Source organism: Leopardus geoffroyi, chromosome C3 (assembly GCF_018350155.1).
Source record: "Leopardus geoffroyi isolate Oge1 chromosome C3, O.geoffroyi_Oge1_pat1.0, whole genome shotgun sequence".
NCBI classification, from domain to species: Eukaryota; Metazoa; Chordata; class Mammalia; order Carnivora; family Felidae; genus Leopardus; species Leopardus geoffroyi.
Window position 1 is genome coordinate 15,863,041 of NC_059338.1, and position 25,898 is coordinate 15,888,938.

The following is a 25,898-nucleotide window of genomic DNA, read 5'->3' on the forward strand; positions in this document are numbered from 1 at the left end:
ATGCAGCCATTATTGAAAACAGTATGGAGGTTCCTCAAAAAATTAAAAATATAATTAAAATATCACCCAGTAATCCCACTTCTGGGTATTTTTCCAAGGAAAATGAAAACGCTAACTCAAAAAGATAGATGCACCCCCATGTTCATTGCAGTATTATTTACAATAGCCAAGATATGGAAACAAATTAAGTGTCTATGATGGATGAATGTATAGAGAAAATGTGAGGTATATATAAATACACACACACACACACACGCACGCACACACACACACAATGGAACATTATAAAATAATGAAATCTTGTCACTTGCAACAACATGGATGGACCTTGAGAGGGTTATGCTAAGTGAAATAAGTCATACAGAGGAAGACAAATACCATATGATCTCATTTATATGTTGAATTTAAAAATAAAATAAGCTTATAGATACAGACACACACACACACACACACACATACACACACACACACACACACACACATGCATATACACACAGGAATGATAGTCAGCCATGTAAAGAGGAATTCCTGCCCTTTGAGACAATATGGATAGACCTTGAGAAAATTATGCTAGGTGAAATAAATCATACAAAGAAGACAAATACTATATATTTTCACTTATATGTGGAATAAAAAAGCCTAACTCAGAGAACTAGAGAGCAGTATCATGGTGACCAGGGGATTGAGGCCAGAGATGGGGGGAGGAATAGGGAGACATCAGTCAAAGAGTATACACTTCCAGCTATCAGATGAGTAAGTTCTGGTGATGTAAGTTATAGCATGGTAAGCAGAGTTAACAGTACTGTATTATATACGTGAAAGTCATTAAGAGAGTAAATCTTGAACTTTATCACCACACACACTAAAAGGAAATTATGTAAAGAGTATGGAGATGTTAACTAACCTTATTGTGATCCTTTTGCAATGCACATGGGTATCTAATCATCACAATGTACATCTTTTTTTAAAAAAAATTTTTTTAAACGTTTATTTATTTTTGGGACAGAGAGAGACAGAGCATGAACGGGGGAGGGGCAGAGAGAGAGGGAGACACAGAATCGGAAACAGGCTCCAGGCTCTGAGCCATCAGCCCAGAGCCTGACGCGGGGCTCGAACTCCCGGACCGCGAGATCGTGACCTGGCTGAAGTCGGACGCTTAACCGACTGCGCCACCCAGGCGCCCCTGTACATCTTAATCTTACATGTGTTATATGTTAGTGCTTCACTAGAGTTGAAAAAAAATACCCAGAATCCGACTTTTTTTTTTTTTTTTACTTATGACAGCCTCCACTTACTTGATTACCACAATAACCTCTTAAGTGAGATTTATGCTTATGCTCTTGTTCACTACAATCTGTATTCAACCCAGCAGCCAGGGTGATATTCATGAAATCCATATGATCATGCAACAATTCTGTGGAAAATCCTCTGGAGTCTTGCTGTGTAGGATCTTGGATGAAAACCCCAAATCCGTGCAAAGACCTACAAGGCTCATGTGATCTGGTCCCTCATTAAATCTCTGATGTCATCTCTTACTTCTGTTTCACGTATTTGCTCTGCTTCAGCCACACTGGCCTCCTTGCTATATCTGTTACAGGCATTTTCCTCCTTCCAAGCCTTTGCTCTGTTCGTTGTCTCTCTTAGAATGGCCCTCCCTGTAGAATCCCAAATTGACTCTCACCCCGTCCAAGTCTTTAAAAGCTCAGTATTTCACTTTCCTGCCAAAGCCTCCACTGATTCTTGCCTTTTAACATTACCCAGCACTCCTGATTCTTCTTGCTCTATTCTATGTTCATTATAGCACTTTGCAATTATACACCACTAATATCCTTAAACCCTGTTAGACATTTAGTTTAAAACCATGTTGTCTCCTAAAATGCAGTATTTTTTTTCACCCAAAAACCCCACACCTTACATAATCTGGGGGCACACCCTAACTATGAATGTAAGACTTGACAAGGTTTGGTATTTCAATCCCAGTTCATCAGTCATACTGGGCCTCTTAAGTAACATGACCTCCCAAACATACTTACTTCTTCATCCTGGTCTCCCCCAGTCCCCAACTAACATAAAAATGCAAGTTTCCCAATCCATGGAGGAGGATATTTTGTGACAATAGAATCAAGATATAGACGGTAACCCTGGAACCAATTGCCACAACAGGCTACTCGGCATCTGAGGCAGATTAATATTCCTGGTGAGTTTAGGAGTTAGGCGATCAAGGCCACTTTCAAAGTATGAAGGCTGTAGCATGAAAGGGAATGGTTCATTCTGTAATAAGGAGATTCTGTAATGTGGTGATACCATGATGATGTAGTCTGACCTCATCGGCCTAAGGATGGTAACTAAGGATTAACTTAAGTAAGTACGAATTAACTAAGGATTTTTAGCTGTGCAAGTCTGTTCCAACAAACACAGACAAGCAAGTATAGGGCCGCATTTGAATGGTATGAGTTCCTCACCAGCTACAAGCTGGGTAGCCCAATCTCGACCTCAACAAGCTAGGATGTAAGTAAAAACTTCCCCTCCACAGAGTTCAGTTGTCTAAGAACATTGTAGCATCCAGTCTTATTTGCAGCTGGGTCAAGGCAGTCTAGTATGGACAGCAATGATGCTCATGCAAAATATTCCAAAGTCTCTTGGAATTGACCACATGGAGTACAATTTTGGCAGGGGCCGGTTCTTTCAGAAAAGTTAGAGGTACTCTCGTGTTCAAATACCACATCTTTCTCCTATTTGAACTGACAGACCCATCAGGGATTCCTGCTTCACTCTAGGTGCAGTGCCCTCCTTGATTTTGCTCTTGAAACTGGACTTAGAGTCACATCCCTAGCTTCTCCTTCCTTGGGAATCAAGGAATTCAAACAGGCAGTAGAGAGGCTGCATGGCCACCAAGTTCTTGGCAATCAGAAGGAGATGGTGAAGAGGACAGGGGGCTGGTTGGTCATGTGTCCTTTGCATCAAATTTTCCTATAGTAAATAGTAGTTTACACTCTTTGTGGCATATGAGACCACCGTTCTCATGATTTTTAACTTAGTAAGTTTCATAGAATATTAATCCAAATGGAGGTACCCCAGTTCTGTCTGACTTGTGCACATGTGGGACAGCATTCCTGTCATCTCTTAGCAGTTCCTGGCAATACTGTACTAGTTCACCACGGGCTCCAAAATGTCCTTGTAACATATCTTCTGACCACATTGTTTGGGGGTGCCCACCTCAACTGGTACCACTGAGTATCAGTGGGATAAAATTGTAATGAAAACAAGGCTTAATTGAAAACATTGTGAGTCTCTTCTTGATGGCCACTCTTTTGGTCTAGAGTAACTATATTTAGTGTAAAATTATTTTTTTGCCTTTTTTTTTTCTGATGCCCTACATGTTTAACCAATTGACTGTACATTGCATGAAAACCAAAGTGTTCTTTTCTAGTTTACTTTTGCTATCAGTGCAATACAAAATCTATTTCCCTAAATTAGGTTGTACTTCATTAATCTTTTAAATGTGAAATTGTAATGGTTCAAGGTTAATGAGATCTTGAAATACGTGTTACTTAAATTATGACTAACTTATTTCAAAAATATCCCAGAAAATAATTACTTCTAGTAGTATAAAAGTATGAATGATGTTTATCAACCTGGTAAAGTTGACTGAAATTTGGTTAGACTCATCGACAAAATATTATTTTTTTAAAGGTTTATATATTTATTTTTGAGAAAGAGAGAGGGTGCGTATGAATATGCAAGTGGGGGAGGGGCAGAGAGAGACAGGAAGACAGAGAATCCAAGCTGACAGCACAGAGCCCAGATGCAGGATTCAATCTCCTGAACCGTGAGATCTTGACCTCAGCCAAAGTCAAGAGTCGGATGCTTAACAGAATAAGCCCCCCAGGTGTCCCTCCACAAAATAATTACTGAGTACCTTTATAAGAGAAGTGCTCAGGGTATTTCAGAATTGAATTAGTAAAATACAGATTGGCTTATTCTAATGCAAGGGGAAATGACATACATTAGAAAGGTAGACAGAAAGTACTAGAGAAATTCAAGCGAGGCAGAGATCATTACTAGCTAGGGTACTATCCCATTCTCTCCATCAATGGTCATACCTCACTCAACTATATCTAGATCATCTCATTCTTAGTTCTTTACTCATTGATTGAAACATATATTCAACACCTACAGTGTGCTAGACATTGTGCTAGATACTGAGAATGCAAAATCAATCCTTCCCTCACAACATTCAGTCTAATGATTAGGAAGTCACGTAAGCAAATCACTGTGACAGTGTTATAATGCTATGCAAAGGTATGTGTAAATACTGTGGGAGACAAAGGAGAGGGTAATAGCTCCACCTTGTGCCAGGGGTCACAGCAGGATGTGTTAGGAGCATCTTAAGAAAGAAACAGACTTTTGCACTTAGCCTGGACAACTTGAAGGTCAAATAACAGGCAGGCAGGTGGACAAGAGAAGAAAAGAATTCTGCAAAAGGAATTACAAGCACAAAGTCATTGTTACGAGTTATGTATTTGCATTTCAAAAGCAACTCCTGTTGTCTTCAAATATGCTTTAAAAATAATTTAAATGTCTCATTTATTTTTCAACAGAACCATTGAACTAACTCTAAACGCAGAAAACGATTTACCTGGTCATAGACATTCAAGAAGACAGTCAAATTGTTAAAATGAAAAAGTTAAACCGAGAGTTTGACTGACACTTGTCTGTTTAAAAATAACCGTAGTATATTTAAAGGATAAAACAGCCTATATTTATTGCTATTGATTTTTAGGACTATTGATTTTTATTTTAAGCTTTACTTTAACAGTTCTAAGAAGTAGGAATGTAGAGGAGTTGTAAGATCACCTGAATAAAAAATATGATGGTAAATAAATTCTTTTTCTCTCCACCCCCTAGATTTAGCAGTGTTTACGCCCCACCAGTTTCTACTTCGTGCCTGCACGCATGTGGGGTGTACAAACAGTTCCCTGGTCATACTGTCCACGGCACAGCTGCCACCAGAACATGTGGATTCCCCACTTCTGACTGTCCTGGATTCTAGAACAATATATGTCCAGTAAGTAGAAATGTTTTTGTTGCACACTGGTTTATGCAAGAATCCCAGTGAGCTCAATCAAGGGAAGGGTTTGTGACATAAAATTAATTTTATTGTGATGAAATGCATAGAAGTGATTAGTTCAGTGGTTCTGGGAACCTTTGATTATCACTTGCCAACTTAATTTCCATTTTGTCTTTATGCAATCAGGCTGAGCTACATACGGACACAGATTCTGTGGAGACTTCGATAAGGGGAAACTGACCACTTACAAGACTGCCTTGGGCTTTCCATATGGGTGGTGTTATCAGTGATGAGTTGGAATTAGAAAGTCTAAATATATATTTTCTTTTTGAGTGTAAACTAGGACCTTCTTGTTCCCTGAAAGTTGAAGTCAGAAAGGAATTTTCACAGACAGGCATGTTCAGATTATTTTTGATATCGAGTGATTCTTACCCATTTCCTGATCTGAGGTGCAAGGCAACTTGTGGTACTGAATCAAAAATTAACAAATCTGTCTTGCCACCAGTTAATACTTGTTTACATCCATTTCTGTTGGTCTCAGTTTTCCCACCTGTAAAAGAAGAGTTTGGGCTGAATAAATTATGATATTCATTCAAGCTGAAAAAACATTATGCTTCATACCCATGGTTCCAAGTCTGAACTGGCCTGTTGGCTTTCAGCGCTGCCCTAAACTGAGCCCGCACTACTTACGCCAAAAGATTTCCCACTACTCTAAGTATTTCTCAGTTTCTCAATTTCTGTCTGTTTTATGATTTGCCCTGCTCATTGTCACTGACACACTGTAAGTCCTATCTGGACTATCCTCTACTTTTTTTTGCCTACCAAATCCGATCCATCAAGGATAGTCTTCTGTATCTAGGTATATTCTCACCTCATTCAAGAAGTTTTCTTTGACTACGTCATCACTTCAGTCCTCAGCTTCTCTGTATTCTGTAGTTGTATGTTAATCTATGTTAGATTGCTCATTTTTGTGGCAATTGTCTTTTTGCAAAGCGACAATTATGTTATCTCTCGCTCTCCCATTTCTCGTAGGTTCTCAAATGTTCTACTTCTCCCGTCTTGTTCTATGGCTTAAGTTCAAAATTAAACACTCGTGCACACATTTACTATATTATTAGCTAATTAAAATTATAAGTAACTAGAAAGCAGGCACTGTGTCATATTTTCTTTATACCATTCAGAATAGACATTTAATAAGTACTTGGGTTTTTTTAACTTTTTTTAAAGCTTTCAGTGTGTGTGTGTGTGTGTGTGTGTGTGTGTTTGAGTGGCATAAATCCAAGTTCATATGCGTCCTTTAAAAATCTTGCACATTTCAGGTTTGACTTGAATGAATGATGGATAGTCATGCTATATTTTTTCCATTCCCAGGTGGAAACAACCAAGAAATGTAAATGGAATTCTGGAGCGCTATATATTATATATTTCAAATCACACGCATAATTTTACAATTTGGGATGTCATCTATAACAGCACAGAACTTTTTCAGGATCACCTGCTTCAATACCTGTCCCCTGGTAATAAATATCTCATCAAGCTGGGAGTAAGTTCACTTTACTTCTGTCACTTTCTCTTCCTTTCCTTGCTGCTTCTCTTTCCTTTGTCCCATCTACTCTCTCTCCCTCACTTAAAAAAAAAAAAAACAACAACAACAAAAAAACAAAAAAACACACAAAAAAACCCAAAACCAAAAACTCACATATTGCAATTGAGACAGAAAACTCCTTTCACATTGTAAATTTGAATATGATCTAATACCTACATATTTATTTTATATTGTACAAAATGATAGCATAACAATCTGAGTCAGTAGATTTTTTTCTAAACCTAATTTGGGATTATCAGAAATTATTTCAGTTTTGTTATTTCTAGAATATCATAATTAATAGGACTTTTTCTACAATGCCTGAATTAATAAGGTTATTTCCCCATGGATCTTGTATTCATTCGGAAAACAATGTACAGTATGAAAACTTAGGTCTTATATTTTAAAAATGAAGGTTTAAATGACCCTCAAATATTCTGGATTGTTATTATGTTCTGGTTTACATTACATTTCTTTCTTGAAAGAACAGTCACTTAATAAAACCCTAGAATCAACATACTTTAGAGGTCTTTAGACAGACAATAGCATTTTTTAATGCAAAATAGCACTTTTATACAAAGGTCTTTTAAAAGACCTTGATATTACTGTGGAATTTATACTCAGTACTTCCTTTTGTTTTTTGATGAAATATAATCTTTTTTAAGTTTAATAACACATCTGAAAATAACTGAATATAAACATGAGATTGTCCCTATTTGTTTTAAACACACTCTTCATTTTATAGCAATACCTATATAAGGATATTTGCTTTGATAAATGCCATAGAAAATATTCTGCTCTTGATTATGAATAAATTTACATTTATGTAGACACTGTGTATGCATTCATTTTACTTAACATGCTCTTGAATGCTCTAAATATTATACCACGAGAAAATAAACTACATTCAACTATTGCTAACTGTCTGACCTGACACCACAAAACAAGGGCAATCACACAATGTTAAAAATCCTGTTCAGAACTGACTCCATGTGCCTAGGTGTTCAGCACACAGATTGGCTTATAAAACAGCATCTTTGATTACTTACTTGTATTACTCAATGTGTAAGAAATATATTAACTTGATTTTCAAAAACTGATACAGAAATCCACACTATTTTCAAAACAGTGGTATTATCAAAATCCAGAAAATACCCTATTGCTTAGAAGCAACCAAAATTAAGTAAAAATTGTTGTATTTTTAGTTTTTATCAGGAGACAAAGGTCATAAAACAAAGTTATACTCCCAAGGCGAGTTTTAGGATATGCTGTGCAGTCAGTAGAAATCTACCTCAATATCCTATTTTGTATACATCTATATCTTTAAAAATAAATACCCCTAGATCGGAAGTCTGCTCTCCTGAGTTTCAATTCAGACTTTACTAACAACTATGTAACCCAAGGCAAATTCACTTAACCGCCCTGATTTTTGCATTCTTTCAGCCTAAAATTGGGACTTTGAACTAAATGATTTTTAATGTCTCTTTGAGCCCTAAAATTCTATGACACTAAATCATTCTATGATTCCAAACAGTATTCTATGGAGTCAAATGAAATCTGTCAGCCACTGAGTAATGTTGATGCAGGATGCCATAAAGATGTGGAAGTCTTTGCCCTAACTCTTGTTAAGGAAATAAATTTGCTCACGCCATTTTTGATTTTTTTATATCATTGTATTTATTAGTGCAGAAAATACACTAATATATTTTTCAGGAAGTATTCAACTAAAAAGTTTTTTTTTTTTATTAACTCTATAACCAGTAAATTAAATGAACCAGAACATTTTAGGTTCATCTTGGTTAATTGAAGGATTATTATATATTTCACAGTTTCCACATAATAACTGGCTTTCAAGGTCATTAGATTAGTAGATGGAGATTAGGTTCTAAGCCAAGTGGAGTTGCCTTTATAGTCGGTCTTAGCATATTGAAAGTTTCTGAAAAATAAAACATACAGATGGCCAAGCCTTTAAAAGATAGAGGAAGATACACGAGGATTCAAACTGCTGTGATTTACTCTAGACTCAGAGAAGGTGTGTTACTTCAAGTGCCTTCATGTAATACTTCCTTTTAACTAGATTATAAACTCCTGAAGGGTAGAGACAGTATCTTTCAAAATTCTATCTGTGGAGTCAAGCCCAGTGCCTGGTAGAAATTGGAAGCTCAACCAACGATTCCCGAATGAATGAACACTAAGTCTATTTATTTCATAAAGAATCTGAGACTTCTGGTATGAGTTAGACGGTTTGCTGTACAGTGTGGGAGTCGAGGACTGTGTGGTTCCAAGCATATGTTTTTCCTGCTGGAAGAAACAGCATGACATGTCACTACATTCAACAAATGGTATTGTGGAGTGTGGTAGCTCCATATAAAGATAATAAGCCAAAAATTAAATAAAGAAGCTAGTACCACAGACAAGGTTCATTATATGTGTGGTCTGATAATTTTCATATTACTGCTAGACATTTACCTCTTGATGAATGCTAAGTGTATTTCCTGAAAAGATTCTTGGACATGATGAACTTAATTTTTCAAAAGATCATTTATAGATAGCATGGCCTTGTTGTATTTCTTCGCACTTTAAAGTATGTTGCATTCTTAATATCCTCAGAGCCTGCTTATCTGAAAACAAACTATTGATAAGGAGAATGCTAGCTTTGGATTTTCCTGACAGCCCTCATTTCAAAATATTTGATATACATTGATTAGTTACTCATGTCCTTGCCCCAAAATTGAATCCCCTATTTGGTCAGAGGTTACTGGTCGTTTCAGAGTGGTAGTATCACTTTGTAATTTAACAAAAATGGCTGCAACTGATAAAAGCTATGGGAGATGAGTTGAAGCTCCTTATTGTAATGGCTCAGAGGCTTTCAAAGACCTTACCATTTCATAAAGGCATCTTGAGTCAATCCCACCCTTTTGTTTAGTTTTTCCAAACCAGAATTTTAATCAGCATTCAACTGCACTGCCTGCAGTGGCCCCTGGTGCTGGCAGGTCAGACAAGATACTGATTGATTCAGTTTCATTTAGATAATATCAGTTAGATGTGACCAATAGGAAGCAACTTTAAGAGCATTTATTTCCTTGTTGAAGGAACTGCTCACATAGCACCTCTAAATGTATGCAAAAAGTACATGGAAGAAACAAAATAAAATATTGTGCAGGTAATTTTGTTACTTCAGCAGCCTCTTTATAAATTCTGTTTTATTTGCAAGAAAAATTCTCTCATAAACTACTTGGATTCCTCCAAGGCCTCTTTGCCAAAATATGAATTTATGGATCTCAGATGACACAGCCCAAAGAACAATCCTTCCAAACCACAGCATGGCTTTATTTATCCCAAAAGGCATCCTAAAATTCTCAAAGCAAAGTAAATTTCAATTCACATTTTGTTTTTAAATATACATATAATTATATATCATTTAGTACACTATTTCTTTGAGGAGAGTTAGCTGGGGACAATTCTTAGGACATAAATAAGAAAAAAAATAATAATGACAAATAGACTATTAGAATTAAATCCCAGTGTGTTATAAGGTTAATAATAAGATGCTCCAACATTTTTTCCCCACCTAAGGAAAAAATCTAGGAACTGCAGGTGGGCAGATTTAGCTCTCTCTGAGGACGGGAAAGACTGTTCTTTCCATCATTTTCCTTTGATAATTCAGCTGTTCCACTTGGCCTCTTTTCCTGCCATGTTTTCTAGTGGACTTTTAGCATGTTTGAAATGTTTTATTTTCATTTTTCTATTTTAATGTTCAGATAGTTTTTTCTTGGGCTAACAATGACATGTCCTAGAGCTTGAGTCAGTGTTTGGCCACAAGCTTAATTGATTCCTTTTTATTTGCAAAGATTGTGTTCTCAGGAGGAGTATGGTTTATCTCTTACATATATATGCACATGCTGTAACTAAGAATTAGAGGAAACCCACAGAGGTTAATTAGGTCCCAATCTTAATGCAATTTTATGTCCAAGCCACAGTTTAACCCATCAAAAACTTGCTTACGCTGATGAGAAATTATCCTGGAGATATGGGCCACTGTTACATTCTTCCAAGAGAAAGTGAGATTTATCTCACTTATTATATATACTTACATAATGCCATTTATTATATATACACCTAATAAAGAATTTGCAACTATTTGCAACAACTTGGCAAAAAGTATACTTCAACTAAGAAAATGTCTTTAAAAATAAGTCAACTCTCTCTTATTTTTAGGAGAAAGAAGATCAACTGTGTTAAGTATCAAAAGGTTGTTCCCTTAATATCAAAGTGAAAAGCAGGGAACAGGCCTAAAGAAATAAAAAGGTGTTAATTTTTTATATTAACAATAACTACCTTCCTTGAAAATGGACTAAATATCTGCTTTTTACATCATCCTGTGATTTTACTTCATTGTCCTTATAGTTTTTGGTAAATTGTAGTGTTTTTTGAACTATTTTTTTTCTTTTTGAAACATTTTAAAATTTTATCGTGTAAATTACAAGTGTAACCTAAAAATATGCGGAACAAAGCTTAAATGTAGTTTTTTCAAATATATGTGTTATATCAAGATATAATTCCTCACACTCTAGCAAATATATTCTGGAAACACCCTGTTTGTATGTCTCCCTTTCCTGGAGAAATGCTTATCCAATAAGTTAGGCAGCAAAGCTAATTTCTTAATACACTTAAACATTTATTTTGGAATTACTTGCAGTAATTTCTGGGTATCTTTAACATACATGTTTTCACTGATGACATTAGTAATACCTTATTAGGGAGCAGGACGATTCTGTGATCACTTTAAGTGTCCTGGCCGTGTAATCAGCCCATTTCCTCTAGCACTTGAGTAAATGATTTGACTCTTTTCACCATCAGTCATTCAACAGCTGCTTTGTTGTTGAGATATGAGAAATACTATATTGTTCATTTTCACATTGTGTCATACTTTAAACATATTGGTCACATGATAACAAATAAAAGACAATTATATTTGCCACAGATATTTTCTTTTCCTACAAATCACTTGTTTTATCCTAAAGTAGTTTCAATCTCTAGTACTGTTCTCAGGTAGTGTGCACACACACATGCGTGCACTTAATTCATTCTAGAAAACCCTGGGTAAGGCTGATTTCATCAAGGCTATTCACCCAGGCAATATATGCCCTACCTCTAGGCTCTAACATAGGAATTACTTATAATTCATACATGCATACATTCTGGGTTATTTTCTAATTATTGGAGATGGCTGTCTCATGTCCTAAAAGGCAAACTAATTAAATGTCAAACCTCAGCATTGAAACAAATATATTTAGTGGAGGGGGGGGGGGAGATAAAGAAAACTATTTTTAAAAATCCTGAACTCTTATAATGAATTATTTTTTTTTCAATGCTCACTTAAACTTTTGGGACCCAGAATGAAATGTGTGTGTGTGTGTGTGTGTTTGTGTTTGTGTTTGTGTTTGCATCTCTCCTCAGGCTTGCACAGGGGGTGGGTGCACAGTGAGTGAGGCCAGGGAGGCCCTGACTGATGAGTGTGCACCTGAAGGTGTTCCGACCCCCACAGCGCACTCCTATTCACCTTACTCCTTTAACATCTCCTGGACTGAGCCTGAATATCCAAATGGTAAGTGAACTCTTTTAGCCTCAAGTTAAAAAGATGATTAGCAAAGGTAAATTAATATTCTAAATGGCAGCTTATATGTGGTGCTTAATTTTTAATGATCATTTTAGCACATAAAATACCTGAGATAGTATCATTGTCTGTAGTTGGGAGATTGTAGTTTTTAGGCGAACACACAATTTTGGTGGCTCAAAAGTGCTCCCTTTTGATAGTTCTTGTGTACTGCATCTTATTGTTTAATACATTCCAGAAAAGATTGAAAGAACAGATGAGGATTCCCAAAGTGCTGTTGTGACAGTGACATTCTATTTGCAATGACTCTCCGGTTTTGACAGTCTGTTCGTTCTTGAACAGGGAGAGAGGTGGAAAGCCTGTGCACATGACGTATTTCAAAATGCCTTTGATTTCACAAGTTCATCCTAAAAGAGACGACTTGGAATCTGTATTTTTAACATATTATATGTAAATATGTCAACATGCAGCTTTTAAACAGTGTCTATATTAAATACATATATATATTAGGGACACCTGGGTGGCTCAGTCAGTTAAGCATCTGACTTTGGCTCAGGTCATGATCTCACGGTTTGTGCGTTTGAGCCCCGTATCTCTGTCTAACAGCTCAGAGCCTGGAGCCTGCTTCAGATTCTGTCTCTCTGTCTATCTCTCTGTCTCTCTCTCTTTCTGCCTCTGCCACTCTTGAACTCTGTCACTCTCTTTCAAGAATAAATAAACATTAAAATTTTTTTTTAAATACACGTATTTTATACTTGTTGAGCTTCATATAGATTGTGTAGATTTCTAAGTGATATACACATCTTTGCATAGTTTAGAGAATTAAGTCAGCCAGGTAAAGTTGTCTAAAATAAAATCTTATTATAATGATTTTGTAATAACTTGGAGGTAGAAATTGCTTTCTTCATTTATTGTAAATATCTTTAAGTTTCACACAACACAGTGTCATTGTTCCACACTGATAGAAATTTATTAACATCAAGTCTTGCTCCCTTTAAAACACATATCAAGGCTTTAAATATCATAGAAATTGTTTTAGGTAGCTAGTTACTGAATACTGAGATGGCCTCTTTTAGCATAGCCAAAGAGAATGTAAGAAAAAAAATGATAATTTTATTAGTTTGTCTTTTGTTTACTATGATATTAATTATTCTAGTAATCTCATTTTAATTAAACTTTTGGCAAATGCATTAGATATATTTGAGGTAATGGAGAGAGCTCAAATAATTAGAGTAAGTGATTATCTCTGCTTCTCAAGTGATTCCTATACTGTTACAAATTTTCTCATAAAAAAATAAATGGATCTCTATTTGATACTTACATTAAACAGTCAAAAAATCTTGCCATCCTTCGTGCTCCACAAATGAATCCAGTCCATGCAATGCAAATTTGACTGATTTATTCCAATTGGATTACTGTTAAATGCCATCACGTGATTTGCATCATAAAATACAATACTTTCAGTCATAACGACTGGTCATTGCAACTCTGGAACAGCAGCTCTACTTGGGATCCTAGGTTGACTGGAGAAATACTACATTCCAAAGAATATTTGTATATTATGTTTTGTGTATTTACAAGCAACTTTTAAATATACGCATTGAAACAAAAAGAACTGGAAAAAATTTGGACATTTGCATAAACACTTTCATATTCTAAAGTGTTGCGTTTTATCACATTAGAATTTTCAAAATTTTGATTGTGGGCAATGGTTAGACAGTTAAAAAGTAATAGTGTTCATTAAAAAAAAAAACTTTCATTACTTCTGTCTTCACTTTCCCCAAATTTTCCAGTGTTTGATTTCTACTGTCCATTGTCTGGAGAGGGATAATGTGATTCTTGGAAAACTCCTTGTTCCTCTATTTGTTTTTAAAGCCCCCATAATTCCCCCTGAAAACCTGAAGAATAAAATCCAAATTCTTTAGTCTGGCATTCAGGTCACTCCCCACTTGTGGCTCAATCTGCATTTATAGAGCCTTGTAACACACTTTTCTTTCTAGAATACTTATGGCTTACTGTAAGCTTGCAAGACGTGGGTGTGCAGTCAAATTGGCCTAGAGGCAAATATGATCTCTTATGTGTAGTAGTGTATTACTTTAGGAAATGTACTAAATTCTATGAACCCCAGTTCTCTTGATTATAAAATTGGAGTTGATCAACCCCTATTTTCTTTTATCTTTACTTGTGGAAATCTAACCCATTCCTCAGGATTAAATGTGGGCCTCTTATTTCATAAAATTGTTCCACTCTTCCTTGAGTCAAAGTTAAGCTTGCCTTCTTCTCTTGATCACATATCCTGTTTCTAGGCTTTCATAATGGCACATACTTCATTCCTTCTAGGTTCAGATTTATTTGGGTACTTGTCCAACATGACCATCCATGATAAGGACCACAAATCATTCATTTCTCTTTACCTTCACGGAGCCTAACAGTGCGTTATAGTTTCTGTTGGCACCTAATTATATTTAGTTTATTCAGTCATTTCTTGTGAAAAATTCCACTTGATCAGGAGCATGTATACTGTATTTCTGGCTCTCTAATGATACCAACAGAAAGAATGGTAGTTGCAGGCCAATTCCTGAAATATCTTTGGGAGGTATTTGTTCCTGAACTGTATTTGTTTAGCTGTGTGGGGTCTGATGCTAGGTTTTTCTTTTAGCAATTTGGATTTTTGCATTTGAATGAAGGACTTTTAATTTCCTTTTCCTTGGTATACACAGGTCAAATTTAATGGAACTAGACCCATATTGCAATATGTGCTACATTAGGGTTGCTTCCTAAGTTCTGAGTATGCTGCAGAATGAAATAGGTTTCATCCTTATGTTACTAAAGAAACCCTTTCAAATTATTTTATTTATTTATTTTTGTTTATTGATTTATTTTGAGAGAGAGAGAAAGAGAATGCTGGAGGGGCAGAGAGAAGGAGAGAGAGAATCCCAAGCAGACTCCACACTGTCAGCACAGAGCCTGATGCGGGGCTCGAAGTCATAAACTGTGAGATCATGACCTGGGCCGAAACCAAGAGTTGGCTGCTTAACCAACTGAGCCACTCAGGCACCCCCAAATGATTTTAAATAGTGTTTCTGAACCTTAACTGATCATTAGAATCATCTTAGGGGCACTGGTTGAGGAAGTAGATTGCAGTGCTCCACCAGAGTGCTTGAATAATCAGAATATCCTATAGGCTATGTTATCATCAAACATCCTGGAGTCCTCCAACTGGAGGACTTTATATTCATCATATCCAAGTTGATTTCTCCACATGTTCTCTGCCCTTCTACTTTCCCTTTCTCCTGTGTTCCTTCTCTCACTGATTAGCACAACCCAGTCATGCCAGCCAGCAACCTGGATGGCTTGACTTCAACCCATGCCCACTCCTGACTTCTTTTGCCACATGACCCCCAACTGCACTCCTCTAATGAAGGTCACTGATATCTCTCACCCAGATAACTTCAAGAGCCTCCTCATACCCTGCAAAAATCTGAATTTGTTTTTTCAAAGTATATTTTTTGATGACCTCCTAGGTACCATCGTACCAAGATGAATCTGCCCAATCCTTTATCTTAAGGATATTATAGTTTCTTGGGGCAACAAATAATCACAAGGTAGAGATGTGAACAAGGTGCCAAATGAATAGAGAAGAAGCTCCCTGAGGAGCCCTATGGGATGTGGGAGTGGCATCTCTCTGGGTCTTCCAGAGATGTATGTATATGCATTTAGATGACCATGTTGTGTCATGGAGGCTGCTTGCATGGTTTTGCACACTCTGGGGGCACCTGGGTGGCTCAGTTGGTTAAGTGTCCAACTCTTGATCTCAGCTCGAGTCATGATCTCACAGTTTGTGTGCTTGAGCCCCACATTGGGCTCTGCAATAGCAGCACAGAGCCTGCTTGGTATTCTGTCCCTCCCTTTCTTTCCTCTTCCCCCACTTGCTTGCTCTCTCTGAGACTCTCTCTCTCTCTCTCTCTTTCTCTCTCTCTCAAAATAAATGGATGAACTTAAAAAAAATCTTGACTCTGTTAGTCAACTGTTATACATAAATAATTATTTCATAGGACTTATTAACATGAATAAAAGTTGTGGAGAAACAGTAAACCCACTTTCAGTAGTAACTATAATATTTCCAAATATATGCCTATATGTGACAAAATATGAGAGGTGTGAAAGGCTCTGATAGAAGTGTCTAGTTCTTGCTTGGTAGACTTCAGCCACCATGGGTTAGGAAATAGGCTTTCTGCTTTTTATAAATGATTCTGATTTAACAGTCACTTTTTACTCATCACAGTCTTGTGATAATCCTTACCCAGTGGCTAAGAGAATGGCCTCTTGCTCTTCTGGTTTCCATTCTCTTCTTTGTCTCCCACTCTGCTCCTGCTTAACAGCTTGTACTGGAAGCTTTCTCTTTGCTTTAGGATGTGCTACACATGCTCTGAGCATTTTTCCTATTCTGGAACATTTTGTTCTGTGCTGTACTGGGAGTTCTAAGGATAGTGCCTGACTCATAATAGATGCTCAATTAAAATTTTGCTGATTAGCACTACCAAAAGAAGAAATAAATGCACAGAAGATAACAAGTGCTGGCAAAGATGTTGAGAAATTAGAACCCTTGGGCACTGTTGGTGGAAATGTAAAATGGCACAGCTATTATGGGAAGCAGTATGTAAAATTCCTCAAAAAATTAAAAATAGAATTACTATGTGATCCAACAATCCTACTTCTGAATATTTATCCAAAAAAATTGAAAACAGGATCCTGAAGAAACATTTGCACACTCACAGTCATGATAGCGTCATTCACCTTAGCCAAGAGATGGAAGAAACCCAAATGTCCACAGATGGATGAATGGATAAAGAAAATGTGGTGTGTGTATATATACAATGGAATACCACTGCCCTTAAAAGAGGAAATTACCACCTTTGGGATGCAGCAAAGGCAATCATAAGAGGAAAGTATATAGCAATCCAGGCCTTCCTAAAGAAGGAAGAAAGATCTCAGATACACAACCTAACCTTACACCTTAAGGAGCTGGAAAAAGAACAGCAAATAAAACCCAAAAACAGCAGAAGACCGGAAATAATAAAGATTAGAGCAGAAATTAATGCTGTAGAAACAAAACAAACAAACAAACAAAACACAGAACAGATCAATGAAACCAGAAGCTGGTTCTTTGAAAGAATTAACAAAATTGATAAAACACTAGCCAGTTTGATCAAAAAGAAAAAGGAAAGGACTCAAATAAATAAAATCCAGAATGAAAGAGGAGAGATCACAACCAACACAGCAGAAATACAAACAATAGTAAGAGAATATTATGAGAAATTATATGACAATAAAATGGGCAATCTGGAAGAAATGGACAAATTCCTAGAAACATATCCACTACCAAAACTGAAACAGGAAGAAATAGAAAATTTGAACACAACCATAACCAGTAAGGAAATCGAATTAGTAATAAAAAATCTGCCAGAATCAAGAGTCCAGGGCCAGATGGCTTTCCAGGGGAATTCTACCAAACATTTAAGGAAGAGTAAACACCTATTCTCTTGAAACTGTTCCAAAAAATAGAAATGGAAGGAAAACTTCCGAACACTTTCTATGAAGCCAGCATTACCTTGATTCCAAAAGCAGACAGAGACCCCACTAAAAAGGAGAACTATAGACCAATTTCCCTGATGAACATGAATGCAAAAATCCTCAACAAGATATTAGCCAACTGGCTCCAACAATACATTAAAAAAATTATTCACCACAACCAAGTGGGATTTATACCTGGGATGCAGGGCTGGTTCAATATCCACAAAACAATTAACATGATTCATCACATCAATAAAAGAAAGGACAAGAACCATATGATCCTCTCAATAGATGCAGAGAAAGCATTTGAGAAAATACAGCATCTTTTCTTGATAAAAAACCCTCAAGAAAGTAGGGATAGAAGGAGCATACCTCAAGATCATAAAAGCCATATATGAACGACACAACACTAACATCATCCTCAATGGGGAAAAACTGAGAGCTTTCCCCCTAAGGTCAGGAGCAAGACAGGGATGTCCACTCTCACCACTGTTATTCAACATAGTATTGGAAGTCTTAGCCTCTGCAATCAGATAACACAAAGAAATAAAAGGCATCCAAATCGGCCAGGAGGAGGTCAAACTTTCACTCTTCGCAGATGACATGATACTCTCTATGGGAAACCCTAAAGATTCCACCAAAAAACTGCTAGAATTGATTCATGAATTCAGCAAAGTTGCAGGATATAAAATCAATGCACAGAAATTGGCTGCATTCCTATACACCAACAATTAAGTGACAGAAAGAGAAATCAGGAATCGTTCCCATTTACAGTTGCACAAAACCATAAAGTACCTAGGAATAAACCTAACCAAAGAAGTGAAAAATCTATACACTGAAAACTGAAGAAAGCTTATGAAAGAAATTGAAGGAGACACAAAAAAATGGAAAAAGATTCCATGCTCCTGGATAAGAAGAACACACATTGTTAAAATGTCTATACTACCGAAAGCAATCTACATATTCAATGCAATCCCTATCAAAATAACACCAGCATTCTTCACAGAGCTAGAACAAATAATCCTAAAATGTGTATGGAACCAGAAAAGACCCTGAAGAGCCAAAACGATCTTGAAAAAGAAAACCAAAGCAGGAGGCATCACAATCCCAGACTCCAAGCTATACTACAAAGCTGTAATCATCAAGACAGTATGGTACTGGCACAAGAACAGACACTCAGATCAATGGAAAAGAATAGAGAACCCAGAAATAGACCCACAAACGTATGGCCATCTAATCTTTGACAAAGCAGGAAAGAATACCCAATGGAATAAAGACAGTCTCTTCAGCAAGTGGTGCTGGGAAAACTGGACAGTGACATGCAGAAGAATGAACCTGGACCACTTTCTTATACCATACACAAAAAGAAACTCAAAATAGATGAAAGACCTCAATGTAAGACAGGAAGCCATCAAAATCCTCGAGGAGAAAGCAGGCAAAAACCTCTTTGATCTTGCCTGCAGCAACTTCTTACTCAACACGACTCCAGAGGCAAGGGAAACAAAAGTAAAAATGAACTGGGACCTCATCAAAATAAAAAGCCTCTGCACAGTGAAGGAAACAATCAGCAAAACTAAAAGGCAACTGACAGAATGGGAGAAGATATTTACAAATGACATATCAGATAAAGGGTCAGTATCCAAAATTTATAAAGAACTTACCAAACTCAACACCCAAAACACAAATAATCCAGTGAAGAAATGGGCAAAAGACATGAATAGACACTTCTCCAAAGAAGACATCCAGATGGCCAACCGACACATGAAAAAATGCTCAACATCCCCCATAATCAGGGAAATACAAATCAAAACCACAATGAGATACCACCTTACACCTGTCAGAATGGCTAACACTAACAACTCAGGCAACAACAGATGTTGGCGAGGATGTGGAGAAAGAGGATCTCTTTTGCACTGCTGGTGGGAATGCAAACTGATGCAGCCACTCTGGAAAACAGTATGGAGGTTCCTCAAAAAACTAAAAATAGAACTACCCTACCACCCAGCAATTGCACTACTAGGCATTTATCCACAGGATACAGGTGTGCTGTTTCCAAGGGACACACGCACCCCATGTTTATAGCAGCACTATCAACAATAGCCAAAGTATGGAAAGAGCCCAAATGTCCATCGATAGATGAATGGATAAAGAAGAAGTGGTATATATATACAATGGAGTATTACTCGGCAATCAAAAAGAATGAAATCTTGCCATTTGCAACTACGTGGATGGAACTGGAGGGTATTATGCTAAGTGAAATTAGTCAGAGAAAGACAAAAATCATATGATTTCATTCATATGTGGACTTTAAGAGACAAAACAGATGAATGTAAGGGAAGGGAACAAAACTAATATAAAAACAGGGAGGCGGACAAAACAGAAGAGACTCATAAATATGGCAAACAAACTGAGGGTTATGGGAGGGGTTGTGGGAGGCGGGATGGGCTAAATGGGTAAGGGGCGCTAAGGAATCTACTCCTGAATCATTGTTGCACTATATGCTGACTAATTTGGATGTAAATGTAAAAAAATAAAAAAGAAAACAAGTTATAATTAAAAAAAGAGGAAATTACCACATACTACAAGATGGCTGAACCTTCAGGACATTATGCTAACTAAAAGAAACCAGTCACAGAAAGACAAATACTGCATGATTCCACATATATGTGGAATCTAGAGTCATTAAACACATGGAGTCAGAAAGTAGAATGTGGTTACCAGGAGCGGAGCTCAGGAGGGGGAATGGAGAGTTGCTATTGAATGAATATAGTTTCAATTTTGCAAGATGAAAAAGTTCTAGAGATCTGTTATACAACAATGTGCATTTAGTTAACAATCTGAACCACACATTTAAAAATAGTTAAGATGGAAATTTTTAAGTTCTGTGTTTTTTTACCATAATTACAAAAATATGATGTAGAGAGGATATAATAAAATGCAGTAAACTTTTAAACCAGAGAAAGATTGAGGACTGTGTTAACTTAAAACAAACACAAATTTCAATTAATAATCACATAAAGATATATGTATAAAATATGCATTTGTTAAACCAGAGTGAGATCATACTATCTGTCCTATCGTGCATCTTGCTTTCCTCACTTAACAACATGGTGGAGACATCTTTCCGTGGCAGTTAAGCATAGCCCAACTTCATTGTTTCGAAAGGCAGTATAGAATCCCACTGAATAAAACGACAGCTTATGTGACCCATCTTTTAGCGGTGGGTATTTAAGATTTTGCTGTTATAAAAAATGCTACTTGCCATTAATTGCCTTAGTCTGCCAAGTAGTCCTTACACACTGGGTCTTTATCACTTGATTCACACCTAAGACTTTGCTTTCCTTCAAACAAGTACTACCGAATTCTAGTCCCATACCTGCAAAAATGGTGGTGTGACAACTCCAGTCCTGTTTCTCTAATCGGAGCACTTGGCATCCACGTTCCCTCTGGCAAAAGTGTTCTTGGGGCACCCGGGTGGCTCAGTTGGCTAAGCGTCCAACTCTTGATTTCGGTTCAGGTCGTGATCTCACAGTCCATGAGTTTAGGCCCCAAGTCAGGCTCTGCACTGATGGTGTGGAGCCCAGTAAGGATTCTCTCTCTCACCCTCTCTCTCTGACCCTTTAGAATTCTCTCTCGCTTTCTCTCTCAAAATAAATAAGCTTAAAAAAACCAAACAAACATGTTCTTTGAAGGTTGCAAATTCAGGCAGGATTTTAAAACCTGAATTAGAGCTACTTTTAGGTGGATAAGAACCCTTTCATCTGTAGCACCCTGACTCTTCCTTTGTCAGACCATCAGCCATCAATGAGAAGTAGAATGAAGGATTACTGTCTAATAAATTTGGGACCTGTGTTGTGCAGATTACAATTGCATAATTAGAATTACGCTTTTGAGAGCTTCCAAATTCTCATGAGCCATATTCCCTTTCAGAAGCTTAGGCCTCAGAATCTGTAAATATGTTTTTTCCTCACACTTGAAATCCACCTTGCTAAAATCAGCATACATATCTGACTACACCAAACTTATTCCTCATTATTTAGCATAATGTTTAGTGACATTTGAAAATAATTAGAATATATGCTTTTAGTAAGAAAATAGTAACTAGAAATATAGAATATGAAATTGTTCTCATTTATTTTTTAATGCTCAGGCTCCAGGCTCTGAGGTGACAGCACAGAGCCCGACGTGGGGCTCAAATTTGCAAACTGTGAGATCATGACCCAAGGTGAAGTTGAACACTTAACCAACTGAGCCATCCAGGCACCCCTGCTTTATTATTAATATTTATAATTTCTTATAACTATCCACTATCTTGAACTTATGTAAATTTACTAAAACAGTTTCCCTGTTAGATTGTGACCCACATAAGGGCAGGGATATCCCTTGTTCTCTGTGTGCTTTGTTCCAGGTTCTAATTCCCCCAGTTGGCAGGGTGCCAGTCATGGGCAGGTGGGTATTAAATACCTGGGAAAGGAATGAATATTTACTGATGATAGAGACAATGACAACATGGCAATTGTGTGGACATGAGAAGTATATGCATGCGCAATCATATAATATGTGCAGATGCACATTTATAACATGTTTTTACAATTACGTAATATAGGTGAACTATTTCAAAGGCAGCAGAAAGGCATCTCCCTCTTGGTCTGTGGAAGACACAAAGACCCAGTCACTTGGCATAAGATTTTCTCAGCCTGGTGATTTGTCAAGATTGTAAAGAGAGATAGCACGTGAAGCCGGAATCTGCTGTGCATGCCTCAGTGGGAAAGGGGTAGATTGTTACTTCCCTCAGAGTTGAGTATTGTCAAGATGGGCATAGGAAAGAGAGCCGGGTATGCACCGGACTGGGTCTTGGGGACTTCTTGAGAAAAGGTACCTTTGAAAACATTTTCCTAATTCAGCCTTTTATATGGGGCTGGCTTTTTGAGATTTTATATACAGATGTATGTGAAGACATATCTGTATCAGTAAGTGTCAACAGGAACAGAAACAATTTAGGGAGTTAATGATCTTTGCAGATGTATACGGAGTGCCATGAAGACAATAGAACATTGTTGGGAGAACGTTTAGTTCAGTTTGTAAGCATATGTATGACGTCAGAAATGGGTAGAAGAGAAAAAGTTAGCTGTAGAACTTTTATACAGGATATAGGATATAGATACTTTTATCCTATATCCTATAGGATATCCTATATCCTATATCCTATATCTATAGGATATAGATACTATATCCTATGTTGTCCTTCACATTGAGAGATGATAAGAAAGATGGGGCACCTGGGTGGCTCAGTTGGTTAAGCGCCTGACCTCGGCTCAGGTCATGATCTCACAGTTCGTGGGTTCGAGCCCCATGATGCACTCTGTGCTGACAGCTCAAAGCTGGATCCTGCTTCCTATTTTGTGTCCCCCTCTCTCTCTCGGCCCGTCCCCCACTCATGCTCTGTCTCACTCTCTCTCTCTAAAATAATTAAACATTAAAAAAATTTTAAGAGATAAGAAAGAAACTTTTATAATATATGTGTGTGAAGGTGTATGTGCAAATACTGATTCACCTATACAAAGAAAGAAGTATTTGATTTCCCAGCAATGCTAATAGTCATGGTAGTAGTAATAGCTACCACTTATAACTATCTGTCAGGTACTTTAATCCTCCCAACTAGTCCATGAAATGGGTATTGCTATTCTACCATTCAGATGTGGAAACCCAGACTTATAAGCAATAATCACTCAAGACAACGGGTTAAGTAGGAATGTAATACAGCACAAGGTGTGAATGACTCAAGTTCATGATTTTGTTCACTGTACTCTCCTGCCTCTGCTTTTTGCAAAACAAGCTCATAATTCAATATTCCATCAAGCCATGTGGGAAAAAAAAAGTTTTTAGATACTTTTACTTGTTTGATGCCTTATTCTCAGTGCCAAATCTCAAAATTCTTAAGATCTCCGTTCTGATTTTTCTCTGGTTTTAAAGAAATAACTATTTTTTAAAACTTCTTCTTTTGAAATAACTTTATTTTTAAACAGCCAAAATGTGATTCTATTTTCTTTCCTGGAAATGCTCCGTTTTAATAGGAGAAATGGATTATAGAATTCAGTGAATCACTTAGGAAAACTGCTTGACAGTTTTGAGCAAACCTTGTGTAACTTTTATGAAACACCTCCAATCAGTTTGTCAGGTACAATCTCCCAAGCACAATCTTTTTTAGATTCCGTTGATTCCATTTTTAGGAGCGCATAACAGTAATAAGGCATGATTCCACAATGTGAAAGCTGTTCTCTCTTTTCCTTTTTAATTGAAGGATCAAGTATTCACACAGGGAGATATCTGCCACATTCAATCATCATCCGGACCTTGGGGGAAAACCACGGTTGATATTCACATTGCCATGATGTACTGGAAAAAACAAACAAATATGTTTGGAGCATCTATATTCACTATACATGTTATTTTTATGACACACTAAAGCACTGTTGTTTAATTCTTATAGTAAACAGAATTTTTCAGTGTAAATAGAGATACCTTGTATTAAATTTACATTGTATTGTACTTGTATTGAATTTCCTTGGTTATATATGACAACCTATTGAGCACCCTAGGAAATACAATTTGACATAACATGATGAAGAGGCACAAAGATATATATCCCAGAGGATGTGCTTTATGGACAATTATGATTCAGCTTCCCTGTGAAAATTAAACACCTTAAAAATTCTACCATTGTGGAAAGCAAAAGGTGTAAACTTGAAACTGCTTACACGGGAGAGCCGATGGGAATTAACTATGCATTTTGTGGATTATCCACTGAAGAACTAAACGTGTACACCTGGATTAGATAACCTGATCCCCCTTACCACATAGCATAATATTGTTGCATTTTGTTATAGCTATTTTACAGATTATTAGCACAGGAGAATAAGCAAGAGAAAAGCTCAAAAAGCACAAAACGGAAATATCATAAAATACATTACCATAATTGTTTTCAGTTAGGTGTATATATCTTTGGACTCTCTGGTTCCGCTCTCCTCCCTTCCACTCAGTCCTGTACCCTACAAGGCTGCCGTTTCCTCACCACGTTCATGGGCTTCCTCTCTCTCTGGCTTCCTTTTGGTTTGTCCCTGGGAGGCAGCAGCAGCAAGAGACACAAGGGTGGGAGGAGAATGGAGTCTCGGAATTTTAAGACTTTGTTTCCATTCTTCCTGGTTCTGGGCTCCAGGGCCTTATTGCTCCACCAGAGACTCATAGTTCATGAGTTCAAGCCCCCCATCAGGCTCTGTGCTGACAGCATGGAGCCCGCTTGGGATTCTCTCTCTCTCTCTCTCTCTCTCTCTCTCTCTCTCTTTCTGCTCCTTTGCTGCTCATGTGTATGCACTCTCTCTCTCAAAATAAACAAATAAACATTTAAAAAAAAAAACCTTTCTCAAACTTGTTTCTCAAACTCTCTAAAGGAAAAGTGAAACTCTTTTTTGCCTTGAAGGGGTTTTCCTGAGGATCGATAGCACTTGATTTTAAAACCGTTAAATTTTCAGCATAAACTTGCTCTGACTTTCCAGTGTTTGCTTCTTCTTACCTTTCATGCTTCCCTACACAACAGTTTTTGTTTTGTATTTTAATTAAATGTTCTATTTTCAGATAGCTATAGATTCACATGCAGTTGTTAAGAAATTATGCAGAGAGATCTCATTGACCTTTGCCCACTTTTCCCGAAAGGCAACATCTTTCAAAAGCATAGTGCACTATCACAACTATGATTTTGTCAATGGTGCAAAACAGAGGGCTGACTTTTTTTTCAACCCTCAAATTGACAGAACCTCCTTGAGCCAGTAGCATAAGTTAGTAATTAGTTCTTTGGTAGCAGGCTTTTGTGAGTTTTTCACGGCTAACTTCACAGTCCATCTCAGAATGAGGTAGAGAGACCCTCTTCTTTTTTGACTCGTGACCTGTTACACCATGCTGCAGTCTAATCCACCTCAGCCCTAAGTGTCATAAATTTGTTATATTAAAGAAGATAAAGTATGTAAAACTGTTAAAGGTGTTTCTGTCTTAGAATT

At 37.0% G+C, this 25,898-nt stretch overlaps 1 protein-coding gene across 3 annotated transcripts in view; it reads left to right on the plus strand.

Annotated features, from left to right (window-relative positions):
• Nucleotides 1-25,898, plus strand: part of USH2A (usherin) — a 742,577-nt gene that overhangs the window by 378,374 nt on the left and 338,305 nt on the right. For all 3 annotated transcript variants that reach the window (XM_045455771.1, XM_045455772.1, XM_045455773.1), the window contains exons 33-35: nt 4,909-5,068; nt 6,443-6,614; nt 12,117-12,264. In XM_045455771.1, coding sequence (XP_045311727.1) covers nt 4,909-5,068; nt 6,443-6,614; nt 12,117-12,264 — 480 coding nt within the window. The remainder of the gene's footprint in view (nt 1-4,908; nt 5,069-6,442; nt 6,615-12,116; nt 12,265-25,898) is intronic.